This window comes from Vulpes lagopus, chromosome 1, assembly GCF_018345385.1.
Source record: "Vulpes lagopus strain Blue_001 chromosome 1, ASM1834538v1, whole genome shotgun sequence".
NCBI lineage: Eukaryota > Metazoa > Chordata > Mammalia > Carnivora > Canidae > Vulpes > Vulpes lagopus.
Genome location: NC_054824.1, coordinates 96,561,561 through 96,575,194, shown reverse-complemented (window position 1 = coordinate 96,575,194; position 13,634 = coordinate 96,561,561). Strand labels below are relative to the sequence as shown.

The 13,634-nt window shown below is 41.2% G+C and overlaps 1 protein-coding gene and 1 pseudogene across 2 annotated transcripts in view; both read right to left on the bottom strand.

The window, feature by feature from the left end:
* Positions 1-13,634, bottom strand: part of ZBTB11 (zinc finger and BTB domain containing 11) — a 33,278-nt gene extending 19,644 nt beyond the window's left edge. The window contains exons 1-3 of one of the 2 annotated variants that reach the window (XM_041722805.1): positions 13,075-13,634; positions 4,641-4,876; positions 3,729-3,960 (exon numbers count right to left, since the gene is read on the bottom strand). In XM_041722805.1, coding sequence (XP_041578739.1) covers positions 3,729-3,960; positions 4,641-4,876; positions 13,075-13,384 — 778 coding nt within the window. In that variant the 5' untranslated portion in view covers positions 13,385-13,634. Of the gene's footprint in view, positions 1-3,728; positions 3,961-4,640; positions 4,877-12,263; positions 12,709-13,074 lie in introns of those variants that run through there. The other variant, XM_041722880.1, reaches the window with a different exon arrangement.
* Positions 3,370-3,497, bottom strand: LOC121475525 (annotated as a pseudogene).

Genomic DNA, 13,634 nt, shown 5'->3' with positions numbered 1-13,634 from the left:
ATAAATAAATAAAAAATAAATAAACAAAATAAATAAAAATAAAAAAAGAAAGAAAACTTGAATAACTCTGCCATCATTAAATGTGCTAGATTAGTAGTTAAAAATCCCTTCCCCCCCACCACTACAAGCCCAGGCAATTTAGCCACCATTCTACCAAACATTCAAGAAATATATAATTCTAATCACAAAGTAACTATTTCAGTAAAAACTGGACAGAGCATACTAGACCAACTCTGATACCAAAACATGACAAACTGTGAAAAAGAAAAAAGAAAAATTACTCATGACTCTACATGCAAACACGCTAGACAATATCAGCAAACTGAACAGCAACTTACACAACAGATGTAATATGACTGAACTAGATTTATATCAAGAATGAAAAACTGGCTTAACAGAAAATCACTGTCATTTCCCGCAGTAGAATGGTAAAAATAAAGCTAGTTTCAATAAATACAGAAAAAATATGTGGTAAGTCAGTATTGTTGGAGGAGGTCATCAAAACTTGATGTCTAGTTGACCCTTGAGTTCCAGACAACTGGAGGCCCCCCATGTCTCCCCTGTTCTTAGAATGTTTATTCCACTTGCCTTCTCTGTTCCCAGCAGCAGCCCCAAAAATATATCCTTGAGATAGAAACATGCTATTGAGGCTATCTGGACCGGGTACACAACTGAACAGAGTTAAAGCCTTTTATAAACTTTTAAGATTCTGACACAGAGATCTACTCATCTTGCAGCTGCCCAAGACAATCCTCATGACAGCCCTTGTCTATGAAACGTGCTATCCCTCAATCTGGAGTGGCCTGCCCCTTTCTTCTGTCTCTACCTACCCTCTGTGTACAGGGGGCTAGTTTCAGATAACACTGTGAACCTCCTTAAGGAGGTACAAACCAGCACTCATTTTAGAGAGAATATCTTTAATGTTAAAGGATACAGGGTTATATACCTAAAACATTTACCAAATGATATATTTTTAAAAGGTAAAAAGCACTTTCTTTAGAAATGGGAATGAGGTAAGTGAACCCTCAATCATTATTTTCTAGTCAACTGCTTTTTTTTTTTTTTTTTTTGAGGTCCTGGACAGCAACGTAAAGCAAGAAAAAAAAATTCAAAATACAAGGACTGGAAAGGTAGAAACAAAAGCAACACTATTAGCAGATAATCTCTTTTATATGGAAATTTCAAAGAACCTATAGATAAATGACTGAGGACTAAGGGAATTTGATTACTATAAAAATAGACACCCAAAATAAATCCAAAGTTATATAATTTTAAGAAAAAAACACAATCGTTTTAAAACATATAAAGTATTCTGGAACAATTCTGCAAAAGATGTTTGAGACTGTTATGGATAAATCTCTAAAGCTTTATTAATTCAACATAATTTCTATCAAAATACACTATTTTGTGTGTATGGTGACAAGCTCCTGTTACAGTTTTTATGGAGCAAAGGGTTATGAAACTAAGACCTAACTGAATAATAAATGTGGGAGACTTTCCCTACTAATTGAAAGGTAAGGTAACTAAGATCAAGTGAAAATAGTGTGTGGAGAGACAACCAATAGACTAGAGCAAAGACTAGAATCTGTACCAAACATGTGGAAATTCGTTAAGAGACAGATGAAAACTTAAATATGAAAGAAAAATTGGAAAATTTAAAAGACAGGGGTGCCTGGGTGGCTTAGTCTGTTAAGTGTGTGCCTTCAGCTCAGGTCATGACCCCCGAGTCCTGAGATGGAGCCCGGAGTTGTGCTCCCTGTTCTGCAGGGAGTCTCCTTCTCTCTCTGCTTGTGCTCTCCCTTTCTCTCTCAAATAAATAAAAACCTTCAAAAAAAAAATCATAAAAAGACAGTCCATGAACCTGTCTTTATGACTTAGTAGAGAAAATTTTTTTACAAACATAAATAAAGGAAAACACTGATAATTCAACTACATTAACTAGGTAATTAAAAAATATACATTTTATCTCTCTAGATTGTACAAGTATTTCATATTTTTTACCTAATATTTAAACCAAATAAAAGTTGTCTGCTTTGCCTATTGGCTTACATTACACACACACACACATTTTTAAAGATTTCATTTATTTATTCATGAGAGACACAGAGAAAGAAGCAGAGACATAGGCAAAGAGAAAAGCAGGCTCCTTGCGGGGAGCCTGATGTGGGACTTGATCCTGAGACTACGGGATCACAGAATCACGACCTGAGCCAAAAGCAGACACTCAACCATGGAGTCATCCAGGTGCCCTGGCTTACATTACACTTGCTGCACAATATATAAAAGTAAACATATAGGATGAAGAATAAATGAGGTATTTTATTAGAATATTAGGATGCTGCACTGCAGTTAACTTGGAGCAGACATTTCATTTGCTGTAAGCTGCTGAGAAACAAAGAGAGCAACATTCATACACCTGTCTTTCTGCTTCAGATGCATAAAAGAAAAAAAAAGTCCAAAGCAAACTTGTATCAAAAAAGACTATATTGTGATGAGTTTTATTATTCAGATGGCCTCATATTAGTCATATTTTCTCCTGAGTCATCAAACACAGAAAAAAGTAATTATCACTAATCTAAAATGTAATGCAATTTTATGCTGCATGAAAATTTTTGCTCACCACTGTATCCCCAAGAGCCCAGGCTAGTACCCTGCACACAGTGGATGCTTAATAAATAGGTTTTAATAACTGAACATATAGCTACTCCAAAGGAAAAATATACTTATTTGTCTTCTCAGAAGAAGTGATTTTGAAAAGTATAAAGTAGGGATGTCTGGCTGGCTCTGTCAGTATAGTACACAACCATTGACCTTGGAGTCATGAGTTTGAGCCCGGAATTGGGTGTGGAGTCTACTTTAAATAAATAAAATATTTTTTTAAAGTGTAAGGTAGAAAAGGATCAGTGGTTAAACAAGTAAGTATTTATATACCTGGATAAAGTCACGTTTTTGTTTCAGAAAAGGGAAATGATATTTCACACAGTGATGTCAGTAATTCAGTAATCAAGTTATATAGTAAATTAATATTAGGAGAAAATATATAAATAAGGTTACCTATTTTAATTCTTCCTAAATTTTCATTTGTTGACTCCTAAGCCAATATATAAGTTCTAGTGAGCCAAAAGAAAGTCAAATTATTCATTTACAATAACAATAATAAAACCAAAGAAAAAAAGCCACACCTAGAATTTTGATTATCGTATATTAACAATTTGATTAAAACTAATGAATTTTAATAATTAATCTTTAAAAATGAAAAACAAAAGACCTAGAAAAGTGCTCTATTACTACATGTTCCACAACACAAGACACAGGAAGTCATTTTTTTTAAAGTCAATTTTTAAATAACATATTCACTTAGTGTACTATAACACTGATGCAATTACAGGTTTCTCTCAAAATGTTTTTAGCTGCGTAAATTTCAAAAATTTTTCAATTAGCAATAATCGCACCTTGGATAAACCTCATTGGCTACAATACTGCCACTGTGCAAAGCTAAAAAAATTTTTCTACCAATACATTTGTCTCACCTAACGTGTAGTCATAGAAAGTGACAGCCTTTTCCATAACTGTACCTTCGAAACTTTGCTAAAAGGAAGGACTTTTCCAATTCAGCTTCGTCTGCTGCTATACGAAGGCTTCTACCACTGCAGCATAAATACTTTCTAAGTCACAAATATGTCCTTCCGGTACGTACTTATCAAGAAAGAGTATTAGAAAATTCTTACCAGAAAGATCCACCACTGCCTCATGACTGGAAACAGCTCCTTTCTCAATAAAAAGATCTCGAAAATATTCACTATTAGCGGACAAAACAGATTTATGAGCTTTGTACTCTTCTCCCTCAATTAACAAAGTAACATCACAGAACTGGTTGGAGAGTCTCTGTTCATTGAGCTGTTTTAAGACAGCCTGACAGTGTTTTGGAGAAGAACGTTTCACCACTCCTTTGGTGTCAACCTATCAAAATAAGTTTAAGATCAAGAGTTTTATTACATATCATTTGTATTTCCACCTTTAACAGAATTTAAAACATGATACATTATTCACTTTTAAAGACACCACTAATTAATATGAAGAAATAGCCATATATTCTTTATCGTCTATATATTTAAATAAAAAGCTAGGTCATTCTATTTTTCTGCCGTTTATTCTTCTTAACCCAATGCAAAACCTGCATCTCACTTCTTGCTGTTTCTTCTTACTAGTCAGAAATCTGATGATGTATGAAAGTTAATGTAGGTAAAGTAAAAACAAAGGCCTAGCCAGTTTAATTGGACCTTGTTTCACAACCTAGAGACTGCTTCCAGAAATGTATTCTGTACCTGTACCAATATACCATTTAGAAAGATAGGACGAATAATTAACAACAAATCAAGTAACATTCTGAAGAGAAGAAACAACAGGAATATTTGTGATTAATGAAAAAGCGTATTAGTATACTTTTAGTATATGTAACAACATAGTTCATTAACTGAGATGCAGACTTACTTAAATTTTTAATGTCAGTGCCAACGGGCAAGCAGTTCCAGTACTTTAAGAAAAAATTCACTAAGACTACAAATACTAATATACCAGTTACAGATTTTTTTTTTTCCCCCCAGTTACAGATGTTAAAGCTCAATGGAAGTTCCACTTACAAATACAAGTTCATGCTTGGATACGGGCTTCTTTTTTGCAGGCTTGGAAGCTGTAGTTGGAGGTGAAGTAAAATTGCTCAGATCATCTTCTGATTCATTACTTTCCTCTCCAGATTCAAGGTCTAGTCCCAATTCTTCTAACATTTCTGAAGTATCTGATATCGGACGGGAGCGATCTAGTTTCTCCTGGCATTTGCTACACTGTTTAATGTAATCTTTCACTTGCTTTAATATACCTACAATAAAAATAAAAATTAACATGTCAAATTTAATGCTGCTTTCATTTGAAAACTCAAAACTTACTGTTTGTTAATCTATGTACACTGATGTATGTTTGAATGCATATGTCCAGACAAACGCCCCATAACGTAAAAGTGGTTTCTTTAGAATGTACATTTTTTCATAGATATAAGGTTATAAATTTTTTTTTTAAGATTTTATTTATTTATTCACGAGAGACACACACACAGAGAGGCAGAGACACAGGCAGAGGAAGAAGCAGGCTCCCTGTAAGGAGCCCAATGTGGGACTCAATCCCGGAACTCCAGGATCACACCCTGGGCCAAAGGCAGGCCCTAAATCACTGAGCCACCCAGAGATCCCCACTGACGGTTTATTTCCATGCTTATTTTTGTTTATTCCTAGTTATTCACTTCCCCACCATATAAGATGATTATATAGCAGGGCCTTTTTCTGTGTGAGCTCCAACTCATTCATGCTATAGGAAATTATTAAAATGACAATATAACCTTCATAAACATGGTTACCTCTCCACCTTACTAACATCAGGCCGTGCAATTTGCTTTGGTCAACAGAATATAAATAAATATAATGTGTGCCATGTCTCAGAAACTTTAAGAGGCATGGTTTCCCACTGGTGCTCAGATGGCATGTTCCAGATCGATGCCATCCTTTAGAGCCTGAATTGCAGGTGAAAAAAGACAAGTGGAGTCAACAGCAACCTGAACTACAACCACAACTTGTAATGAGTGTAAAATAAATCTCATTTTTGAAAGCTATGAGATTTTCGGGTTGTATAAAACACCACCATACACAATATAACTTTTGTTACATCATTATACTCACAAAACCCTATTCTGAATTTCAACTTCTAGCTCAGCATGTTGGGGTAGGTGTACGGAGCAGGGAGGAAACACTTCACACACACACACACGATCCTTTTAAGGTAAGATCAATTATTTCCATCCTACAAATGAGGAGAATGAAGCCCTAAAAAGCAAGAAATTTGTCCAAAGTTGCATTTAGTAAATTACGTAACTGGGCCTCCAGAAGCCATGTGATTTTCAGTATTATACTAACTTAGGAACACATCTCTCCATCACTATGACAAAATTCTCCCCTTACAATCCCCAAGTAAAATGTAAATGAAAGGCTCATTAATAAGCTAAAATGATATAGAGATCGTGAATTACTGAGAAGACTTTCAAGATTTCAAATTATACCACAGTTCCTTGAACTTTCAACCTTCAGGTAATATTCAAGCAATACTTCTCAACTGTATTGTCCCATACTCACTAAAAAAAAGTATACAGTGGACTAACAAACTCAGAAAAGTATACTTTCATTTTACACACACGTAATAGATATTATCATATTCAAAGCCCTGAGAGTTCTACAGTGTTCAACAAGATTTTGTCAAATTTATTTGTTCATAGGCCCCCATTCCCCAATCGAGAACTTAGGAAATAATGGGTTAGGATTAAATAAAAAAAGTATTTACAGGGACACCTGCGTGGCTCAGCAGTTTAGCGCCTGCCTTCTGCCCAGGGCATGATCCCATAGTCCCAGGATCTGAGTCCCACATTGGGCTCCCTGCGTGGAGCCTCCTTCTCCCTCTGCTTATGTCTCTGCCTGTCTCTCTAATGAATAAATAATAAAAATCACATTAAAAAAAGACATTTACACGTGCATATTTAGAGAACAATATATATTTTAATGTCTGAAAATGCTAAAGTCAATAAAAAGTCTGTATCTGTATGAGGTATGTTAGCATATTAAAAAATGATGAAAAGGCTGAAGAAATATTTAATTTTTCATACAATTAAGAGTAAATGGAGAGGAGCCTGACTGGTTCAGTCGGTAGAGCTTGTGACTCTTGATCTCAGAGTTGTGGACTCAAACCCCACATTGGGCATAGAGCTTACTTAAAATAAAAAGAAAAACATGTTCATTCTATTTGTTTAAAAAAATAAAGAAGAGTAAAAGGATTGAAGTGAAAAATTTCTGAAGATGAACAGTGATGGTTGCACAATGTGAATGTACTTAATGCCACTGAACTGTACACTTAAAATGGCTCAAATGGTAAATTTTATATTTTACAATAGAAAAAAGTAAATGACTACAAACTTCCAATTATAAATAAGTCATGGGGATGAAAGTATAGCATGGGGATAACATGGTAATAACTTTCTATAGTGATATACAGTCCCTAAACTTATCATGGTGAGCATTTTATAATGTATATAATTGTTGAATCCCTATGTTGTACACCTGAAATTAATGATACTGTATGTCTACTATATTTCGATAAAAAGAGTAAATATGTGTATGAATAGGAAACACATAAACGAATACATATTTTAAAATTTTATTTATTTGAGGGCAGCCCGGGTGGCTCAGTGGTTTAGCGTGGCCCTCGGCCTGGGGTGCGATCCTAGAGACCCAGGATCGAGTCCCACGTTGGGCTCCCTGCATGGAGCCTGCTTCTCCCTCTGCCTGTGTCTCTGCCTCTCTCTGTCTTTCATGAATGGATGAATAAAATCTTAAAAAAAAAAAAAAAAGATTTTGAGAGAGAGAGAAAGAGTGCATGCAGGGCATAGGGCTAAGGTGGAGGGAGAGGGACAAGCAGACTCAGCGTTGAGCAAAAAGCCTGATGCAGGGTTTGATCCACTACCCTAAGATTGTGACCTGAGCTGAAATCAAGAGCTGGACACTCAACCAACTCAGCACCCAGGCACTCCAAGAAAACCACACACACACATACACATACACGATTTTATTCATTTGAGAGAGAGACAGAGAGAGCACAAGCAGGGGGGAGAGGTAGAAGCAGGCTCCTGACGAGAGGCTCCATCTCAAGACTTAGACCATGACCTGAGCCAAAGGCAGGCACTTAACTGAGCCACCCAGGTGCCCCAAGAATATATATTTCTAGGTAAAAAACACACTTAGTGGGCAGCCCGGGTGGCTCAGTGGTTTAGCACCAACTTCAGCCCAGGGTGTGATCCTGGAGACCCAGGACCGAGTCCCACATCAGGCTCCCTGCATGGAACCTCCTCCTTCTCTCTCTGCCTCTCTCATAAATAAATAAAATATTTTAAAAAGCCACACACACAGTTAAAAAATGTGTGTAGATGTAGAACTACATCTCACTTAGAAACTGTGTGTAGATGTAGAAATACATTTCTACAGAAATGTAGAAATTTCCATGTTCATAGTAAAGAAGGCGTCATTTTTTCCTAATTTTGGCTGTATTTCCAAACATTCTAGGATTCTACACAGTTCACTATATTCTGCATAAACCAAAAGTCTGATTACACTATAAACTGGTTAAGTTCAAATGGTATTACAAAAACTACATAGGAAGTATTTGAAAAGGATGCAAATAAAACCCGCAGTTTTGAAAAAATTATTATTGTATGATAGTCACTAAATTGTCTCAAAAGTCACCTGATAGGTTTTAAGAACTTTCATCTGAGTATTACCGTTTTGATGGGATCATCTTAAATCTAGCTTTACAGATTCAGAAGCTTGACATCTTTAGTTGATCCAGAATTGATTAAGCTGAAGACTGACTCAAGTTAACCACAGAAAAGGCATCAGTGTATAAACATAGTTAATTTTACTACACTACCGCAAGAGGTTGAACCACTTATACAGTATAATCTGAATCCACTAACTAGCTTTGTGATCACAGCCAAGTTGCCAAACCTCTCTATGCCTACGCGCCAATTGTAAGGGGTAACAGTATGGTGCTGTTGTGATAATATTTATAAAGCTCTTTGAAAAGTATATGACACACAGTCACTACATAAGTGTTTTTTTTTTTTAATTTAAAGATTTTATTTATTTATTCATGAGAGAGAGAGAGAGAGAGACAGAGAGGCAGAGACACAGAGACACAGGCAGAGGGAGAAGCAGGCTCCATGCAGGGAGCACGATGTGGGATTCAATCCCCAGACCCCAGGATCACGCTCTCAGCTGAAGGCAGATGTTCAACTACTGAGCCACCCAGGCGTCCCCATAGGTGTTTGTTAAATACTGTAACATTCACTCATCAACCTCTCTGGTACTGAAAAAAGACAAAAACAAAAACTCTACATAAAACACCAAGTTACCATTAAAAGATTCTTCACTGAACATAGAATGAAAACAAAGATAGACAAAAGACTTTAGTGGGTAGTCTTCTAATAAAACAACTGGGGAATCCCTGGGTGGCTCAGAGGTTTAGCGCCGCCTTTGGCCCAGGGTGTGATCCTGGAGACCCGGGATTGAGTCCCAAACTGGGCTCCGTGTGGGGACTGCTTCTCCCTCTGCCTGTGTCTCTGCCTCTGTGTGTGTGTGTGTGTGTCTTTCATGAATAAATAAATAAAATCTTTTAAAAAATAATAAAACAACTGAAGGAACAGTTTCTTACACTAGATCAGGGTTTCTTAACTTCAGTAGTGTTGATATTTTGGGCCAGATGACTCTTGCTGTAGTGGGGAGGGAAGGGCTGTCCTGTCTATTCTTATGTAGAATGTTTAGGGGCATTCCTGACCTCTACCCAACTAGATGTCAATAGCAACACCTCAACCACCACCAGTTATGACAACCAAAATGGTCTCCAGACACAGCTCCACATCCCCTGGGAGGCAAAACCGTCCCTGGGTGAGAACCAATAGTTTAGAGATCTATTTGCCAAACTGAACAATTTGCTCCTGTCAGCTGTTTTAAGATCTTCCTTCCCTGCCAGTTTCGGATACACCAACCACACCCGGTTCAGGGGCTCCCATTTCTAGTTCAGGGGCTCCCATTTCTAGCTCCTGCATTTTAGTTCTTCCTTGGTCTGTTTGGTTTTCTTCAAAGAGGTTACAAGTGGCTGGTTACAGCTATTTACAGACCTAGTTCTTAGTGGGTTTCCTAGAGATTACATCTTCCTCTTCTACACTAAATAACAGTGGCATCAATTAACCCCATAGTCTAAACAAAAATAAATCAGTACTTAGGGTAGAACTTCTGCAGGCAGCTTATTTAACCTATTACTTTTTTTTTTTTTTTTTTGCTAATGTAATCTTTGTTTCCCCTCCTAATTTTATCTTCACACCTTGGAAGCATTTCACTGTAGATCCTCATGCATCAGCATCTGAGGCAGGGGAGATAATCACTTATTTTCAAACTCCAGCATATAATTTAACAGGATAAAATAAGAGGGTGTGGGGGGATGAGAATATTTATTAACATTTTACATTCTGAAATGAAATATGCCATATGTAAACATTAGGTACTGAGCCAGAGTTCAACTCTGCTCAAAGGAGAGAAACTGCTACAAACTTGCCTGAGCACTAGAATATAACTGATGGTGGCAGCATTCCAAAAAAGCAGAATAAATAAGAATCACAATAAACTGTCCTTGATATAACTTCTATTGGTTTGACTCTGGAACAGTTTTTCTTTTTTTTTTAGGCACCTATAGTGATCAAATCTTATTAGCTTTCAGGTAAACAGTCTACAATGGTTTTGGAGTATGTATATCTTGAGTAAAAGCAATTCAACTGTTAATGTAATAAATATCAAAATGAATAGCCACTTTTTTTTTTTTTTTTAATGAACAGCTAAAAATTAGGCGCAAGGGATCCCTGGGTGGTGCAGCGGTTTGGCGCCTGCCTTTGGCCCAGGGCGCCATCCTGAAGACCCAGGATCGAATCCCACGTCGGGCTCCCGATGCATGGAGCCTGCTTCTCCCTCTGCCTGTGTCTCTGCCTCTCTCTCTCTCTGTGACTATCATAAATAGATAAAAAATTTAAAAAAAATAAAATAAAAAAAATAAAAATTAGGGGCAAACTTCTCTGATGCTTACTATGAATTATTACTTTAAGTAAGCTTTATACCCAAAGTGGGGCTTGAACCCACGACTCCGAGATCAAGAATCACATGGTCAAAGAAAAAAAAAAAAAAAAAGAATCACATGCTCTATGGCCTGAGCTAGCTAGGTGCCCCAAATTCTTATTTTAAGAGAAAATATTAAAAGTAATGGGCTCATCAAATATCAAATAAACATTACATGTTAACAAAATAGCATTTTACAAAAAATTACTATTTCCCAAAACAAAACAAGGCAAAAAGTGAAAGGGGTATTACTTCACATTTCTGAAAATCTTTTAAGCATATGGCTTAAGAAAATCATATATGCCTCTGCCTTCAATCATTTGCCATATGTCATATGTCACAGCCTCTGGAAGACACCAGTGTATACTTGGGAGACAAGGAGCAGAAAAGGCAAATAATGTCTTGGAATTATCATAAAAATAATCGTGACTTTGTAGATCCTCTGAAAGATCTCAGGGCCTCCCTTGTCAGGAGTTTAGTACCATAAGCATGGTACTTCAAGAACCAGCTGGTCTAGTTGCTTAAGGGCTTTTAAGTTTTACAAATGTGTAAAAATCACAAACTTATTTTTCAATTAAAAATACACATGGTCTCAGGTTTTTTTGGACTAAGACACTGCACACCAAAATACAGAGACTCTCCTCCACAACTGCATTCCTAACATTCACAGATAATAAATTCAGGGAAGGGAAATCCTTAACACTAAACCCTTGCAGCACCATACGAGTGGTTAAGACGGTGAAAGTACAAAGATCATCTGTGTGATCCCTAGCATATTTAACTTTCTGATGCTTTTAGTTTTCTCATCTGTAAAACAGGTAGGTTTCCACCTTACAAGGATTTTATCACGATTAAATGAATGAAAAATTAAGAGCTCAGAACTCTGCCTCCGTGTAAAATTCTGATGTTACTTTTTTTCTTTTAAGTTTTATTTATTCATGAGAGACACAGAAACACAGGCAGAGGGAGAAGCAGGCTCCTCACAGGGAGCCCGACGTGGGACTCGATCCTGGATCCCGGGATCACGCCCTGAGCCAAAGGCAGAAGCTCAACCGCTGAGCCACCCAGGCGTCCCTCTGATGTTACTTTTAGCTGTGACTCTCATTTTTAACACGTCATAAGGTATTTAAATTTTTTTTTTTTAAAGTAATCTCTATGCCGGACGTGGGGCTGGAACTCAGCGCCCGGAGATCGAGAGCCCCACGCCCCTCGGACTCGGGAGGGAGTCAGGGCACCCAACAGGTCGTATTAAATCCGAAACACTGGCTCAAGGAAACAGGGTCTGAGCAAATCCGTCCTAACAAAACGCAGCAATTACTGTTTTTACTCCTCACGCTTCAGTCGCTTTAGAAGAATTTAATTCCAACATTGCCTAAAATAGAAAACAAATTGCGGGCGGAAGATAACAGGAAAGCATTAAAGAAGACAAGAGCGCTCGACGGTTTTTGAAAACACGGAGGATCTCTCGGAGGAACAAAAGGAAGGGCCACCGGTTAGTGCGACCCGGCCCGTTACCAGCGGAGAACTGCGGGACGCCCGCCGGGGGGGAAGCGAGCCTCCTCGCGCCCCCCACCACACCTCGGCAGCCCCCGCGGGACCTCGGGTCCAGCCCAACGGTTTCCACGGCAACCGGCGCGGGCGCGCGCGGGCGGCGAGGAAGCCAAGGGCCGGCTCTCGCTCGCCACCGGTCCCCAGGGGTCGGGAAGCCAGGGCCGTGCGTCCGTCCGTCCGTGGACAACCGCATCTGTCCGGGTATCGCGGTGCCTCGCCGCCTCCACCGCGCCCCTCACGGCATCGCCAGGGAAGCGCAGCACACGCTCGGAGCGAGGAGGGTCCGCGGTCGTCCACACCGACTCCCGCCCATCGCCAGGCCGGAGGCGGCGGCCCGCGGACTCGGGCCCGCACACGCCCGCACACGCCCGCACACGCCCGCCGCGCCGCCCCGGGGCCCGCCGTCCCCGCCCCCACCCCGCCCCCGCGCAGCCGCAGGAGGCGGGCCCGCCGAGCCCGCACGCCCCGGCCCCGCCCGGCCTGGCCCGGCCCCCGGGGAAGCCCCCTTCGCCCCACCCCGGGCCAGGGCCCGCCCCCAGCGTCCCCGGCCTCCTTCCTGTGGGAAGTGCGGCTCCGTCCGCGTCCCCCACCCTCTCGGCTCCGCCCGGCAGCCGCTCCGCCGCCGAGCGCAGGTCGCGCCGGGCGGGGGCCGGGCGGGGGCCGCGCGGGACCCCCGGCCTCGGCCGTGCGCACGCAGGGCCGCCTCCGCCTGCGGGCCTCGCCCGGGCAGCTGGCGGCCGCCCGCCGCCCGCCGCCCGCCGCCCGCGAGCCCTACCTCGCCACCAGTAAGTCTTGGACAAGTCGTGCCAGGTCTGGTGCCGGGTGTGGTGAGTGCCGCCCGGGCCCAGGTGCGCCGCCTCGATGAGCCCCCGGCGCCGCTCCGGCTGCAGCACCACCTCCAGCTCCGCGAAGGTCTTGCGGTGCCGCTGCCGCCGCTGGTAGTACAGAGTCCCGCCGCGCACCACGTAGCAGGCAGCCGCCTTGCGGATTTTGCGCTTGACATTGCCCTCGGTGCCCGGCGCGTACGGCTCACGCTCGTTTGTCAGGTAGCGAAGAATGGCCCGGTAGCTTTCCTCGCTTGACATCGCTGACGGCGGCTGCCCGAGGGCGCCTGTCAGTGGCGGGGGAGGAAGACAGCGCACTGGCCCCGGGCGGATGCGGCGGCGGCGGCGGCGGCGGCGGGAGGAACGGCTGGGGCTGTGGTGAGTGCTCTCCGACGGCGCCCGCAGCGCGAAGGGAGATCGGACGAGTCGGTAACCAGGGGGAACTGCACTTCTCCAGCGCGCGGGATCCGCTGGCGACTGACAAAATGGCTGCTGCACCACCGGAAGTGAC